The sequence below is a fragment of the Gossypium raimondii genome, chromosome 6, assembly GCF_025698545.1.
Source record: "Gossypium raimondii isolate GPD5lz chromosome 6, ASM2569854v1, whole genome shotgun sequence".
NCBI classification, from domain to species: Eukaryota; Viridiplantae; Streptophyta; class Magnoliopsida; order Malvales; family Malvaceae; genus Gossypium; species Gossypium raimondii.
Genome location: NC_068570.1, coordinates 60,231,259 through 60,248,887, shown reverse-complemented (window position 1 = coordinate 60,248,887; position 17,629 = coordinate 60,231,259). Strand labels below are relative to the sequence as shown.

Genomic DNA, 17,629 nt, shown 5'->3' with positions numbered 1-17,629 from the left:
TCATATTTGTTTGCATGATATAAAAGGAGCATATATGATGTTGCAATTTACATTTGGGATCGTCTTCCTCTCCTCGGTAAAGTTAAATAGTTAAATTTACTCCGTGAAATTAGGTTCGATAATTTTAAATACGATATGATTATAACACTAAAAAATTACATGAGCACGATATGAGTATACAAATGTGTCAAAATTGGGTTAAAGTGCAAATTTACCATCATACTATAAGTGATAATTGAAATTTGTTACTATATTTTTATTGATGTTTGTCATTATATTTTGAAAATATGAGTACATTTGCCATTAAACTCTTATGTGATTGATTTTACTATTAAATTTGTCACTCAATATTAATTTTGATGATTTGAAAACATAATTTAAAAAGAAAAATTCTTTCAATTTTTTATTTTAATAGTTACCAATAACTTAACTTATAAATATTGAAAATTAATAAATTAAAATCTAATTTCTATTTAATGAAATAAAAACTTGAAAAATAAAATACATATATCATAAAAGAAAAAAAATTAAGTTTATTTTTATAAAACAACCATTTTATTTATTTTTAATATTATATTAATTAGCTTGTTGTGAATGTTAAAGTAGAACATAAAAATATATTTTTATTAAATTTGTCTTCAAATTAATTTAAATTAAAATTGAATAACATAATTCAATAAAAATCTAGTTTTAGTGGCAAAGTAAAACCACAAATTTCAATATAAAGTTAAAGTGATAAATTTATGTTTAGTTCATAAAATACGATAACAAATTTACATATTAACCCGTCAAAATTTTATATACGACAGGGTTTATATGTTCTAGTATGTTTAAAGCAAGCAGGAAAATTTCATTGAAAAACAGGGCAACCTTCAACTTGTATTCCAGGAGCAGTAGGGCAACTAGCAAGGGGGCAATGATCATCTAACTGAGCACCCCACCACTTAGGTCCATTAACATTCCACATTTGCAATGTGAAGTAACAAAGAATAGCCATAAAAGCTACACCAGCATCTAACCCAGCTGACAATATATAGTTATGACGAGCCCACCAACCTTTATATCTCCTATACACAAAAACATTGAACAACACCCCAACACTACCCCAACACCAGTAGTTCACAACCCTGGCTGCTGGCAATGCCCCCGCACCTCCGATAATCAACGGCATGTGAACGAGCTTAATCCACTTTTTCTCAGGGAACATACGGGACAGTATCCACACGGGCAACGGTGCAACAATCCCGATAAGAAAGAAGTAGTTCATCTTAGAATACAAACCGAGCCGACCAAACATTCGAACTGGTCCAACTACACCCCAAATGATGGAAGCATTATAGAATATGTCATCACCAGGACATGTCCAAGGACTTCCTTTTGTCAATTTAGATGGGTCACATATATGTTCCACTGTTGTTAAGAGCCACCAAGCTGTCCCAAAATAGACACTAGTAGCCACCACCGTTCCTACCAACTTTGACATTCCGGGTATTTTCAGACAACTATATCGATATAAAAGTATCGAATCCATTAAGAAAATTTACCTGGACAACAAACATCGACTTTGGAGGAACTTTCATATAATGGCCTAGTTTGAAGTCTTGTAGAAACATAACCGCCTGCGCCGCGCTTATATAACCGTATGTCTTGAAAACAACATTTGCCAACGGTTTTCCCGGATAAATGTAACCGATAATCAGCTCGGCGATGATATTTAGTCCCAGTTGCTGCACATGTATATAAAGTGAATATAACAAAGTAACATATGAACAAGCTGCGTATGGAAAATATACCTGGTTTGTGGTAGCCATAATCACACCTACTGGGAGAGTAAAGAACAAGGCCAAGCCAATTGCCAAAAGGACTCCCCAGTAAGGGAGTTGAAACTGCTTGCCAAAGCCTTGAGAAATAAGCACAGCGAGTCCGACTACGATGCTCGACAGCATATAAAACCACCATTGCGGTACTGCTTCATAGCTTTTCTTCATTATTCTATAATGAACATCACTAAACTTATCCCGAAATGTCGATTTCGTTTGTTGCCATATCGTGCTACAAACACGAATCAAACAACAGCCGTTATTCGTTACCCAATATGCGTCCGCTATCTTGTCAAGCTAAAGGGTAAACTACACTCAAGGTCACTATTGTATGTTTATGTTTTGATCACTCAACTTTAACTTAAATAAAGACTTTTGATTAGTTCAGTGACCATTTTATAACTTTTAAAGTTGAATAACCAAAACATGAACTTCCTAATAGTTCAGCCATTGAGTTTAGTTTACCCTAAACTAAAAGGTAAGTACCTTACCTTCCATGGAAAAACACAACATGTGACACAGTAGCAACCAATGTAGCAAAGCTAAGACCATAAGAATATGCAAAGAACACACTCAAGTTAATTTTGCTATAGCCATCATATCCTCGTTGATTGAATTCGTAGGTCGTGAAATTCAAAATTCTCGAAACATCGTATTTCTCGCCGTCGTCGGTGAACACATGCGACGAGATGATCGGAAATCTCCTCGCTTCGTAGGAGTTAGTCCAGTAAGCTACAGGGGTTAATATATAAACTACAATGACAAACCCCAACATTATGTTGATTATAGCAAATGCAGGGGTGGCTAATGGTGATTGTAAAAAGCTAGCCACAGTTGACCAATCCAGTGCAAACGATCCTACCCCGAGACCGTCTCGACCGGCTCCAATGATTTGGGCCGTCACCGAATCCTTCCATATCCAACAAACCAAGGATAAAGCCGTAATGGACGGAAAAAGATAGTTTGGAACGATATAATACGCCAAACTCGATATGAACACCATGAGGAAGAATTGCAACCTTGTTAGGCCACCTTTTTGCCTAACCTCATCATCATGCAACGCCCTACAATTACAATTTAGGTAAACTATCACCCAACTATATGTTTTTTTTTCTTTTTGGCCAAAGTTACTAAATCACCAAACTTTTTTTTTTTCACCCAACTATGAAAAGTTTAACTATTTAATTTTGTCTTTTTTGGTCACCTAATTATCTTGGGTTTTTTAGTATTTCCATTTTCACGTTAGCTAATTGGTGACAAAAAAAGATAAAATTAAATAGGGAGATGACTATTTTGTAACTTTTCATAGTTAAGTGACTACTATTGTAGTTTACCCTACGATTTAATGAGTTGGAAACTATAAAATATGGGCTAAATTATTAGTCACTTCACTTTATGAAAGTTATGGATTTAATTTCGTACTTTAATTTGGTCATTTTTAGTTTATGTATTTTTTGAATTTTAAAATTCTAGTCCGGATACAAAAAAAACATATTATCATATTTGTAATGTCATATCATCTTGTTAATTTCATATATTATATTCACTAAAACATCAATTAATGAATTAACAAGCATTATGTCAAATTTTGAAAAATATTGGGACTTAAAATAGTCCAGTTAAAGAATATGAGTTAAATCCACAACCGTGCACATAGTACATGACCGTAATTGATTTTAACCAAATAGATTTAATTGTTACTATTTGGGTTAGGACTATAATCTTAAATTTTAAAAAATATAAGGACTAAAGCCACAACTTTCATAAAAATAGAAGGAATAATAGCATAATTTAACCTAAAAATATGTATAGGAAAATGGGTAAAATTAATAAGAGACGGCACCTAAAGAGGGAGACCTGCACTAGGTTATTAGGCCACCACATATACGGTGAATCAACAAGAAACTTTCTGTAAATCCCAGCCCATCCATACCCAAGCATCTGAATATTCCAAAAAGAAACAATCATAATCCATAATATAAATATGAGGTATTTTATGGTAAAATTACTGTGGAGGTCCTTGTACTAATAGCGAATTGTATTTGTCTCTTTCATTTAAAAATGAGTAAATTAACCCTTGTAGATTAAATAAAAGAAAACTAGTCATTTTAATTTATTAAAATTTTATCTATTTCTATAGTTAAAAATTGATGTAGTTGACGGAATAACCAGACATTTATATGTGGTGTGCCACAAGTTTTTAATAGTAAAACTTGATAGAACTTTTAGCAGAAAAACTAATTTACTATTTGATATATAACGTAGACGACAAGTATAAAATCCTGCGTAGTACTTTTACCGATACTTTCCAATATACCCGGAAAAAAACTGACCTGGGTAGTATGAGCTAACAACAAAGCAGCGAAAGGGTGTATCTGACCATGATAAAATGCTTTAACTATGGTGATAATGTTGACTGCATAAACATTGGTAGAACCAGAATTTGCAAATATGGTAATAAGAACATGTTCCTTAATGTTAAAAGGGCCTGGATTCAATGAGAAGGACCATTTGGTTGAAGGAAACAACACAAGTGTTCTGTTAGGTAGATATGTTGCCATCAGGTTTCCAAGTGGAAGAACAAGGATTTGTGCTGTGAGTGAAGAAATGTGGAGTGAATTTTGACGGTAATGGAAGAACTGGTTCAAGAAAGACAAGACAGCACACGAGGTTATCCCTAAAACCCATGTTCTAAATGTCAAACATGGTAATGTCGGATCATCGACAATTGGAACAGTGAGTCGGACTTGTTCTATTGGAGAATCATTTACTTCATCATCTGCAAAACAGCTTAAACCTGTTACAAGACATATGTTCCATTTCATGCAAAGAAACTGAAGAAGAAAAATGAAGTTTACCAGAGGTTTCGTGGATGTCGATGTTCTTGGTCTGGTAAGACAAAGTAATCAGTTTAGAGTCTTGATGTTCCATGCCTCTGACAGACTGAATTAGCAACAGAAATGGGTACCTAACCCAAGGTTTAATATATATATATATGTCTGTATTATTGTGATGGTATCGTTTCCATAATCGGCGGAGGAAACAGATTTACATGTCCTATGGCTATAATTATAAATGAAGACAATTATGCATGCATGCCAAATGCAAAAGGATGGTCGCGGCCGCCTGCCTTGTACTCTCTTTGTTTTACTATCCCATCTCATAATACATGTTGTATTAATGTTTAGGGCAAATTACACCCGATTTAAGTTTACGCTTTAGTCCTTCAATTTCAAAGGTTACAAAATAATCACAAAAGTTTTTATTTAAATTATTAAATTATTTGAAAATTTTTAATTAAGTCATTGAGCTGTTAATTTTTTTTTTAAAAAAAGTCTAGCTAGAGAGTACCAAGCGACAATTCGACAATCGATACAGTGAATCAATACCTATTGACAAGTAGAACATACTTTAAATCCAAGTCAACCTGGGGGCTAATATTAAAGATAAGATAAGAAAATTGTTTAGATTTTGGTTTATAGATTCGTAATGATCAAAATTATTTCACGAAAAGAAATAAAAACGAATGAGAATTTTCAATTTATGTGGACAATAGGTTCACTTTCACAACTTCGACAATAATTTAATCCGAATTTATTTAAGAAAAGAAGTGGGCATCATATATTTAATAAAATAGTAGAGAGATGGGGATGTTATTCACATAAATCTAACTTATTATGGCTCATATTGCATTTGTAATGAATTCATTACCAACTTCCTTCTTATACCTCTCAATTGGTATAAGTATTATTGTTAATGGAGGAGGACGTGAGTTCGAGTGCATTGAAGCGTATTATCCTCCTATTTATGGGTTGGGAGGGGCCGTGGTTAATTCTAGACATTGTGTCAAAAAGAGACATATATGATCAGAACCTATAATTAGATTGTTAAAAAAAAACATGTTTTACCCAAAACAATATAAGAAAAGAATAGTACCAACAAGTTCTAGAAGAATTAGATTCCAAAAATAAATTGCCCGCATAGTTTCCTTTTCAGTACTAAGTAATAGATTAAAATATATCATATAAGTCCCTATACTCTTTGAAAGTTTGAAATTTAATCTCTATATTTTTATTTCATTGTAATATCCTTAATCATGTTTACGACCTCAATAGTATCTCTACAAACCTTTTAAAGCCACACTAGCATTTCCATGAAAGTTTTAATTTAATACAAATAATAAAAATCTAGAAAATAAGAATTAATTGATACCCTTATTCGGCTATTTATTTTATATTTTATATTTTAAAAATTGGTATCAAAGTAAATTTCACAAGTTTCTATAGTATTAATCTAGGACACTTTTAAGGGTATGAAACTCGATTTGAAGATATTACTAATTTGGTTTAGAAATCTTGAGGAAGCATGTAATGATCTACCTTTTTTGGTGTTATTATGTTTTTAATTTGTTATTACATTCTATTAAATGATAATTTTCTCTATTTCTCATACATATTAGTTTCTCAATAACAACATTTTGAGATTTTTAGAATTTTTATATACTAATTTTTAAATAAATAATTTTGAGTTTTTTTTATAATTTATATATAGAACCTGAATCAAATTACCAAGAAAATATAATAGTTGATGACTAAAATTGTTATTATACCAACTAAAAAGTGTCACTTAACAACCAGTGACCAAAAAATAATTTTAAAAAGTTTAGTGATCAAATTGTAACTTTTTTAATTAAGTGATCAAAACGAAAACTTACCTATAATGGTATAGTTTATCCAAAAACTTAACAGCCTAGTAACTTAAATAAAAACTTTTGAATAGTTCAGTGACTTAAATGAAAATTTTTGAATAATTCAGCGACCATTTTGTAACTTTTTGAAGCTGAGTGACCAAAACGTCAACTTATTAATAGTTTAGTGACTTTAAGTGTAGTTTACCCTTAAAAATAACTTTCCATTAATAAATTGACCAATCTGTAAACACTGATCTTTCGAGGTAGATAGCTGACCTTTAGGCACTCACTATTTTGCTGATGAAACTATAGCATTAGCTAAAAGTAGTGTTCTTCTATAGCATTTGCTAAAAGTAGTGTTCTTAGTTGCGTAACCTTCTTCTCTAGGAATATTTTACCATTCCTGTACTTTTTTTATCTTTATAGGAACTACTCTTTTCTTTATGGGTGGGTAGGATTTCAAAAGGGTTGTAACATTAGTTGTTGATGCGTTGATGGAACAAGTATCAATGGAGGCTACTAATCCGAATCCGAGTTCAATGAGCGGCGTCGCTGCTGCTTCCGCCGCCGAGCTTCTATGCTGTGCGAACGCGAGAGCACTGTTGGATTCCGTCGACGCATTTCTATTTGATTGCGATGGTTCCATTTCCACGCACTTTTCTACTCCTATTTTGTCTTTCATTGGATTTTGCAGTGAATAAAAGGTAACGATGCGATTGCAGGTGTTATTTGGAAAGGCGACAAGCTGATCGATGGAGTCCCACAGACGTTAGATATGCTTCGATCCAAGGTCTCTCTCTCACTCTTTCTTTGCTTTCCATTTGATTATTGAATCTATGGTTCATCCTTGTGCAATGATCGATAATATTATTATCTGATTAATAGGGGAAGAAACTGGTATTTGTGACCAACAACTCTACCAAGTCCAGAATCCAATATGCTAACAAGTTTCAGTCTCTTGGACTTTCTGTCAATCAGGTTCTTCAAATGTTATTAAATTTTACAAAGAAAAGAAAAGAAACAACTCTTTTTTTTTTCCTGATTGTTCTACTGTATTTTTAGGATGAGATATTTTCGTCTTCTTTTGCTGCTGCTATGTACTTGAAGGTCAACCAGTTTCCTCCTCACAAGAAGGTTACTATTCTTGTTTTCTCTTTTTTCACTCCTTAAACATTTTAAGGCATTTAAGTAGCGGCTATGCGTTTTCACTGGCATTGTGTTTATTGTTGTTGCAAACCTAATGAATGTTACTGCAGCTAGTTACTATAAATATCGGCTATGGAAACTAGTTGAAACTGATAAATAGTGATTCTTAACACAGTGTTGTGGCTGCTATTTGAATCTCTTTATAATTTCTTAGTGCTATTCTCTCTTGACTGTATGCTTGGCTGCTAAATCCTGCTTACCCTGTTCTTGGTACCTTCTATCCAAATGGAATATTCATGTTACTGCAGTCAATTGCTTTAAATATCGGCTATGGAAAGAGTTGAAATTGAAAATTTATGACTCTTAACACAGTGTTGTGGTTGCTATTTGAGTCTCTCTATAATTCTTATTGCTATTCTCTCTTGACTGTATGTTTGGCTGCTAAATCCTGCTTACCCTGTTCTTGTTACCTTCTATCCAAATGGAATATGCAATTTTTGCCTCATGTATATTTTCCTTTTCTTGCAACATAACTTTTCTTCCAGCATATTTGTTGGCCAGAATATGCAGTTGTCCTTGAACAATACCACTCTTTTCTAATAGAATAGAAATTCACAGTTAAATACCTAAAGTTCAATTTCATTTCAAACTGTACGGTTAAGTGTCAGACTATCAGTATATGTATATCTCCAGCTAACTATCCCCCTTCCCTGTTTCATGCTCTGTCTTTTTTTTTTGATCTTTGATTGTTGAAAATGAAATTGTCAAGGTTAGGTTCCTAGTCATTGAGGCTAAGAGTCCTGCACTCTACCAACAAACCACACAAGAGTTCTGCACTGCGCTTCCCCAGCCTCCTCTCCTCTCTTCCCATTTTGTCACCCAGATCTTTTGTGTTTCCAATTTTCTTTAAGTTCAAAAATAAAAATTTTGTTTAGAAATAAAGATAAATATATTTTTCAATGTATCATCATTACATGACATTTTCTACTAAGTGTCATAATCGAGTGTTAGTTTATGCCTCATCAATTGTTAGATTACTAATGTTAACCAAAAGGACCAAAGTACATGATGAATGAACTTTAAGTATCTAATTGCCATTTTTTATTCTTTAAGTATCAGTGGTATATTTAGGGGGGAAATGAATATTTAACCTCTATTTATTTTATCTTTTGCACACTATTAATAATTTGTTTGTATTTCAGGTTTATGTCATTGGCGGGGAAGGCATAGTACAGGAGTTGCAACTTGCTGGATTTACCGCTCTTGGTGGCCCAGTACTTTCTTAGTCTTTTCAATTTTGTTTTCCAGTTCATGACTTTGGATTAGGAATACATCCTCTTCTCCATCTCTCTAACAACTGACATGCTGTTTGTGTGCTGGACTGCTATTCTTGCCTTTGCTTGTTGCCTTGCTAGGGTGTCTTTGGTTGTTTTTCATTGTAATCTTTTCCTTGATTCTACCGTGCTTGTTTTTCTTGCATCATAATCTCTTGCTTTAATGAATTTTAAGTGCTTAGAGGAAATATTGTTGCAGGAAGATGCAGAAAAAAGGGCTCAGTGGAAATCAAATTGTCTCTTTGAGCATGATAAATATGTAATGTAACATCTTGCCTACAATTTCTCTGAGTGTGTCACTTGGTTCTTTTCCATGATTTTCATAACTTCTACCTTCAGGTTGGAGCAGTTGTTGTTGGATTAGATCCAGATATTAACTATTACAAACTTCAGTAAGTTAAAAATTCCATCTTCACTTTTTGATGATGTTATGAATATTTGAGATTAGGACGTCTTCTATGCTTGCTTCTCGAGTATGTTTGTGCAAGTGCACTGAGAATGTAGGGTTTGAACCACGTAGTAAGTGGATGGCTACTCGCTTGGTCTTTGGTTTTGAGGGAAAAAAATAGCACGTCTTCTAAACTTTTGGTTGTCTCTGAAATTTGTCCCCTAAAATAACTTAGAACCAGTTTCTATTCCCCATAGATTTCGTTGCTGAGCAATTTATATTTTGTTTTTGGTCATGAAAACATGGAAAAGTTCTGAATCACATACACTAATAACAGTCTTATTAGATATTTCACTACCTTGATCAGTAGCACATGTTCCCAAGTTTCGTGTTATATTTAACTCTAAAAAGTATTTTGACTGTATATGCATCTACGTTATTGATCTCAGCACATTGTTAGACTTAAAATATGATTTCTTTGCTCCTAAAATATATCTGAGGGGTCATTTTTAGTTAAATACTAGTTAACTTAGGGGCACCAAGGAAATTTTAGGTTACAATGTTTGGCTAGATGAGTAGAAAATGCTAATAATTGCCTTCTATTAAACGTATAAAGCCTAGTTTAAACAAACTATTATCAGATCTGAACTTGTAAGATATGGCAGCGCTTTTTGGAGTCTTTGATCTTTCTTTAAAATATTTGCAACTGGCAGGTATGCGACCCTTTGCATCCGTGAGAACCCAGGTTGTCTTTTTATTGCTACGAACCGTGATTCAGTTGGACACATGACTGATCTGCAAGAGTGGCCTGGTAAAGAAATTAGATTACTGCTCAGTTTGATTGAGAGTTCCACTTCATTCATTTCTTAGTTCATATTTGCAGGTGCGGGATGCATGGTTGCTGCCGTTTGTGGGTCAACGGAACAAGAGCCTATTGTAGTTGGAAAACCTTCAACCTTCATGATGGACTTTTTACTGCAGAAGTAAGTTATTTTAATGCACTAGTTCTGTATATATACCAACCAGCAATGAAAATTTGTGTAATTTGCATTTATATGGACTTAAATGTCTGGAGTTTACTTCTGAAGTGATTAGCATCAGGTAGTATTATATACTGCATGTGAAGATTGAGAATGTCTGTTGCTCAATTATGAATGAATCTGACTGGTAGTGGTGGTAGGCTCTTAAAATTCATGTCGCTTGCACCTCACTAAAATGAAAATGGCATTTTCACAGTTTGGGAACAAACGTGGTAGAAAACCCTGCTATGTTAAGTGCTTCTTAGCGAGCTGAACCGAGATCAAGTTTTGAGAAGCTAGAGCTTGACTTGAAATTTTAGGCTCGAAACCCAGCTTGAACTTGATGAAGTTTCACTGTTAAAGCTTAACTAGATTCGGGATAAAATCGAATTTCTTAGCTCTCTCAATTAGGGTGTTAGTCTCGATTAAAAGCTTGTTTATATAGTAAAAACATGGATTTAATTTTCATGCTCACTTCAAACTCAACTATGACACTCGAGCTTGTGTCTGAGTTCAAATTGAGATTTTCTAATACTAATTTGGAGAAACTTTTGAACTGACCTATATACCCTTCATTGTTCATTATATTACTAATTTTTAATTTTAAATATATTTTATTATTTATAAAGATTTATCACAATTATAAATAAAAATTCGCTACTCGAGTCAAGCATTAGAATACTTGAATTTGGCTCGTTTGATATCTCAAGTTGCTTGAGCTTGATTGAACAATGATCAAACCTGATACTGATTCTTTGGTGCATAATACTGATGAACACTTACCTTACTCTACTTATTCTGATAATCTCTTTTTTTCCCTGCTGTGTTGTGCTTTGCAGATTTAATGTAAGTACATCTAGAATGTGCATGGTGGGTGATAGACTAGATACTGACATTTTATTTGGACAAAATGCTGGTTGCAAAACCCTGCTTGTTCTATCAGGTTTATTGCTATCTCTTGTTCTTAAGACCATTAAACTAAGAATCTTCTTAGGTTTTCTTATATTTTCTAATGTTTGCAATGCCTAAAATTTCAGGAGTAACAACACAGTCCACTCTTGATGACCCCTCAAACAGCATCAAACCAGATTATTACACCAACAAGGTATCTGATATTCTCAGTTTATTGGGAGAATGATCTGATTGTTTCATTTTCACCATTTTACTCCTTATTCTTGCCTGTTTGGCAGTGTTGTTTGCAAATTTATACTCAAAAGAATTATTTCCGCGATTTACTGTACCCGGAAAATGTTGAAATATTCTCGCATTATCAGGAAACTGGCCAGATTGTTTCATGGCCTATCCTTGTTCTGAAAACAAATGAATAAATTAAAGCTCAAAGCATATTTATATATATAGATATATAGTTTTTAATCTTTTTGTTCTTTGAACAAAATGGAGGCAAAGCACTATCTTGATTATCATATTTGTTTGCATGATATAAAAGGAGCATATATGATGTTGCAATTTACATTTGGGATCGTCTTCCCTCTCCTCAGGTAAAGTTAAATAGTTAAATTTACTCCCGTGAAATTAGGTTCGATAATTTTAAATACGATATGATTATAACACTAAAAAATTACATGAGCACGATATGAGTATACAAATGTGTCAAAATTGGGTTAAAGTGCAAATTTACCATCATACTATAAGTGATAATTGAAATTTGTTACTATATTTTTTATTGATGTTTGTCATTATATTTTGAAAATATGAGTACATTTGCCATTAAACTCTTATGTGATTGATTTTTACTATTAAATTTGTCACTCAATATTAATTTTGATGATTTGAAAACATAATTTAAAAGAAAAATTCTTTCAATTTTTTATTTTAATAGTTACCAATAACTTAACTTATAAATATTGAAAATTAATAAATTAAAATCTAATTTCTATTTAATGAAATAAAAACTTGAAAAATAAAAATACATATATCATAAAAGAAAAAAATTAAGTTTATTTTTATAAAACAACCATTTTATTTATTTTTAATATTATATTAATTAGCTTGTTGTGAATGTTAAAGTAGAACATAAAAATATATTTTTATTAAATTTGTCTTCAAATTAATTTAAATTAAAATTGAATAACATAATTCAATAAAAATCTAGTTTTAGTGGCAAAGTAAAACCACAAATTTCAATATAAAGTTAAAGTGATAAATTTATGTTTAGTTCATAAAATACGATAACAAATTTACATATTAACCCGTCAAAATTTTATATACGACAGGGTTTATATGTTCTAGTATGTTTAAAGCAAGCAGGAAAATTTCATTGAAAAACAGGGCAACCTTCAACTTGTATTCCAGGAGCAGTAGGGCAACTAGCAAGGGGGCAATGATCATCTAACTGAGCACCCCACCACTTAGGTCCATTAACATTCCACATTTGCAATGTGAAGTAACAAAGAATAGCCATAAAAGCTACACCAGCATCTAACCCAGCTGACAATATATAGTTATGACGAGCCCACCAACCTTTATATCTCCTATACACAAAAACATTGAACAACACCCCAACACTACCCCAACACCAGTAGTTCACAACCCTGGCTGCTGGCAATGCCCCCGCACCTCCGATAATCAACGGCATGTGAACGAGCTTAATCCACTTTTCTCAGGGAACATACGGGACAGTATCCACACGGGCAACGGTGCAACAATCCCGATAAGAAAGAAGTAGTTCATCTTAGAATACAAACCGAGCCGACCAAACATTCGAACTGGTCCAACTACACCCCAAATGATGGAAGCATTATAGAATATGTCATCACCAGGACATGTCCAAGGACTTCCTTTGTCAATTTAGATGGGTCACATATATGTTCCACTGTTGTTAAGAGCCACCAAGCTGTCCCAAAATAGACACTAGTAGCCACCACCGTTCCTACCAACTTTGACATTCCGGGTATTTTCAGACAACTATATCGATATAAAAGTATCGAATCCATTAAGAAAATTTACCTGGACAACAAACATCGACTTTGGAGGAACTTTCATATAATGGCCTAGTTTGAAGTCTTGTAGAAACATAACCGCCTGCGCCGCGCTTATATAACCGTATGTCTTGAAAACAACATTTGCCAACGGTTTTCCCGGATAAATGTAACCGATAATCAGCTCGGCGATGATATTTAGTCCCAGTTGCTGCACATGTATATAAAGTGAATATAACAAAGTAACATATGAACAAGCTGCGTATCGAAAATATACCTGGTTTGTGGTAGCCATAATCACACCTACTGGGAGAGTAAAGAACAAGGCCAAGCCAATTGCCAAAAGGACTCCCCAGTAAGGAGTTGAAACTGCTTGCCAAAGCCTTGAGAAATAAGCACAGCGAGTCCGACTACGATGCTCGACAGCATATAAAACCACCATTGCGGTACTGCTTCATAGCTTTTCTTCATTATTCTATAATGAACATCACTAAACTTATCCCGAAATGTCGATTTCGTTTGTTGCCATATCGTGCTACAAACACGAATCAAACAACAGCCGTTATTCGTTACCCAATATGCGTCCGCTATCTTGTCAAGCTAAAGGGTAAACTACACTCAAGGTCACTATTGTATGTTTATGTTTTGATCACTCAACTTTAACTTAAATAAAGACTTTTGATTAGTTCAGTGACCATTTTATAACTTTTTAAAGTTGAATAACCAAAACATGAACTTCCTAATAGTTCAGCCATTGAGTTTAGTTTACCCTAAACTAAAAGGTAAGTACCTTACCTTCCATGGAAAAACACAACATGTGACACAGTAGCAACCAATGTAGCAAAGCTAAGACCATAAGAATATGCAAAGAACACACTCAAGTTAATTTTGCTATAGCCATCATATCCTCGTTGATTGAATTCGTAGGTCGTGAAATTCAAAATTCTCGAAACATCGTATTTCTCGCCGTCGTCGGTGAACACATGCGACGAGATGATCGGAAATCTCCTCGCTTCGTAGGAGTTAGTCCAGTAAGCTACAGGGGTTAATATATAAACTACAATGACAAACCCCAACATTATGTTGATTATAGCAAATGCAGGGGTGGCTAATGGTGATTGTAAAAAGCTAGCCACAGTTGACCAATCCAGTGCAAACGATCCTACCCCGAGACCGTCTCGACCGGCTCCAATGATTTGGGCCGTCACCGAATCCTTCCATATCCAACAAACCAAGGATAAAGCCGTAATGGACGGAAAAAGATAGTTTGGAACGATATAATACGCCAAACTCGATATGAACACCATGAGGAAGAATTGCAACCTTGTTAGGCCACCTTTTTGCCTAACCTCATCATCATGCAACGCCCTACAATTACAATTTAGGTAAACTATCACCCAACTATATGTTTTTTTCTCTTTTTGGCCAAAGTTACTAAATCACCAAACTTTTTTTTTTTCACCCAACTATGAAAAGTTTAACTATTTAATTTTGTCTTTTTTGGTCACCTAATTATCTTGGGTTTTTTAGTATTTCCATTTTCACGTTAGCTAATTGGTGACAAAAAAAGATAAAATTAAATAGGGAGATGACTATTTTGTAACTTTTCATAGTTAAGTGACTACTATTGTAGTTTACCCTACGATTTAATGAGTTGGAAACTATAAAAATATGGGCTAAATTATTAGTCACTTCACTTTGCGAAAGTTATGGATTTAATTTCTGTACTTTAATTTGGTCATTTTTAGTTTATGTATTTTTTGAATTTTAAAATTCTAGTCCGGATACAAAAAAAACATATTATCATATTTGTAATGTCATATCATCTTGTTAATTTCATATATTATATTCACTAAAACATCAATTAATGAATTAACAAGCATTATGTCAAATTTTGAAAAATATTGGGACTTAAAATAGTCCAGTTAAAGAATATGAGTTAAATCCACAACCGTGCACATAGTACATGACCGTAATTGATTTTAACCAAATAGATTTAATTGTTACTATTTGGGTTAGGACTATAATCTTAAATTTTAAAAAATATAAGGACTAAAGCCACAACTTTCATAAAAATAGAAGGAATAATAGCATAATTTAACCTAAAAATATGTATAGGAAAATGGGTAAAATTAATAAGAGACGGCACCTAAAGAGGGAGACCTGCACTAGGTTATTAGGCCACCACATATACGGTGAATCAACAAGAAACTTTCTGTAAATCCCAGCCCATCCATACCCAAGCATCTGAATATTCCAAAAAGAAACAATCATAATCCATAATATAAATATGAGGTATTTTATGGTAAAATTACTGTGGAGGTCCTTGTACTAATAGCCGAATTGTATTTGTCTCTTTCATTTAAAAAATGAGTAAATTAACCCTTGTAGATTAAATAAAAAGAAAACTAGTCATTTTAATTTATTAAAAATTTTATCTATTTCTATAGTTAAAAATTGATGTAGTTGACGGAATAACCAGACATTTATATGTGGTGTGCCACAAGTTTTTAATAGTAAAACTTGATAGAACTTTTAGCAGAAAAACTAATTTACTATTTGATATATAACGTAGACGACAAGTATAAAATCCTGCGTAGTACTTTTACCGATACTTTCCAATATACCCGGAAAAAAAAACTGACCTGGGTAGTATGAGCTAACAACAAAGCAGCGAAAGGGTGTATCTGACCATGATAAAATGCTTTAACTATGGTGATAATGTTGACTGCATAAACATTGGTAGAACCAGAATTTGCAAATATGGTAATAAGAACATGTTCCTTAATGTTAAAAGGGCCTGGATTCAATGAGAAGGACCATTTGGTTGAAGGAAACAACACAAGTGTTCTGTTAGGTAGATATGTTGCCATCAGGTTTCCAAGTGGAAGAACAAGGATTTGTGCTGTGAGTGAAGAAATGTGGAGTGAATTTTGACGGTAATGGAAGAACTGGTTCAAGAAAGACAAGACAGCACACGAGGTTATCCCTAAAACCCATGTTCTAAATGTCAAACATGGTAATGTCGGATCATCGACAATTGGAACAGTGAGTCGGACTTGTTCTATTGGAGAATCATTTACTTCATCATCTGCAAAACAGCTTAAACCTGTTACAAGACATATGTTCCATTTCATGCAAAGAAACTGAAGAAGAAAAATGAAGTTTACCAGAGGTTTCGTGGATGTCGATGTTCTTGGTCTGGTAAGACAAAGTAATCAGTTTAGAGTCTTGATGTTCCATGCCTCTGACAGACTGAATTAGCAACAGAAATGGGTACCTAACCCAAGGTTTAATATATATATATATGTCTGTATTATTGTGATGGTATCGTTTCCATAATCGGCGGAGGAAACAGATTTACATGTCCTATGGCTATAATTATAAATGAAGACAATTATGCATGCATGCCAAATGCAAAGGATGGTCGCGGCCGCCTGCCTTGTACTCTCTTTGTTTTACTATCCCATCTCATAATACATGTTGTATTAATGTTTAGGCAAATTACACCCGATTTAAGTTTACGCTTTAGTCCTTCAATTTCAAAGGTTACAAAATAATCACAAAAGTTTTTATTTAAATTATTAAATTATTTGAAAATTTTAATTAAGTCATTGAGCTGTTAATTTTTTTTTTAAAAAAAGTCTAGCTAGAGAGTACCAAGCGACAATTCGACAATCGATACAGTGAATCAATACCTATTGACAAGTAGAACATACTTTAAATCCAAGTCAACACTGGGGCTAATATTAAAGATAAGATAAGAAAATTGTTTAGATTTTGGTTTATAGATTCAGTAATGATCAAAATTATTTCACGAAAAGAAATAAAAGCGAATGAGAATTTTCAATTTATGTGGACAATAGGTTCACTTTCACAACCGACAATAATTTAATCCGAATTTATTTAAGAAAAGAAGTGGGCATCATATATTTAATAAAATAGTAGAGAGATGGGGATGTTATTCACATAAATCTAACTTATTATGGCTCATATTGCATTTGTAATGAATTCATTACCAACTTCCTTCTTATATAATAAATAAGATTTTCCTTTGGGACCTCCAACCAATTCCAACTATTCTCCCCTCTATCTTATCTTAACATCTTTTTTAAGAAATTACTACCAATTTAATAAATCTATAATTTTAGAATTTAATTTTATATTTTATTCTTGTTAAAATTATTTTACTAAATTTAGATTCATTACGTAATTTTTAAATTACGTTGCCACAAAGTGAATTTTTATTATCATTTCAAAATGTCACACCAACAAATTTAATAAAAAAATTAA

At 33.1% G+C, this 17,629-nt stretch overlaps 3 protein-coding genes across 3 annotated transcripts; 1 reads left to right on the top strand and 2 right to left on the bottom strand.

Moving 5' to 3' along the window:
- Positions 1–722: 722 nt before the first annotated feature.
- Positions 723–4,961, bottom strand: LOC128041808 (oligopeptide transporter 1-like). The gene is made up of 7 exons (XM_052632220.1): positions 4,679–4,961; positions 4,154–4,599; positions 3,664–3,761; positions 2,312–2,884; positions 1,794–2,052; positions 1,545–1,727; positions 723–1,474 (listed from the first exon to the last, which is right to left on the bottom strand). Exons 1-7 carry the CDS (start codon positions 4,749–4,751, stop codon positions 851–853), a joined length of 2,256 nt encoding a protein of 751 aa, XP_052488180.1. The 5' UTR covers positions 4,752–4,961; the 3' UTR covers positions 723–850.
- A 1,977-nt stretch (positions 4,962–6,938) lies between these two features.
- On the top strand, positions 6,939–11,771 carry LOC128041809 (phosphoglycolate phosphatase 2-like). Its single transcript, XM_052632221.1, has 11 exons — positions 6,939–7,149; positions 7,233–7,300; positions 7,396–7,488; positions 7,573–7,644; positions 8,859–8,930; positions 9,190–9,249; positions 9,330–9,382; positions 10,092–10,189; positions 10,262–10,361; positions 11,237–11,340; positions 11,435–11,771. Exons 1-11 carry the CDS (start codon positions 7,005–7,007, stop codon positions 11,533–11,535), a joined length of 966 nt encoding a protein of 321 aa, XP_052488181.1. The 5' UTR covers positions 6,939–7,004; the 3' UTR covers positions 11,536–11,771.
- A 773-nt stretch (positions 11,772–12,544) lies between these two features.
- LOC105774880 (oligopeptide transporter 1) lies at positions 12,545–16,736 on the bottom strand. The gene is given in 10 exon segments (XM_012597447.2): positions 12,545–13,016; positions 13,019–13,198; positions 13,201–13,294; positions 13,365–13,547; positions 13,614–13,699; positions 13,702–13,871; positions 14,132–14,704; positions 15,486–15,583; positions 15,982–16,427; positions 16,507–16,736. Coding segments are annotated over 10 exon segments (2,247 nt in total). The 5' UTR covers positions 16,580–16,736; the 3' UTR covers positions 12,545–12,672.
- Between the last annotated feature and the right edge of the window lie 893 nt (positions 16,737–17,629).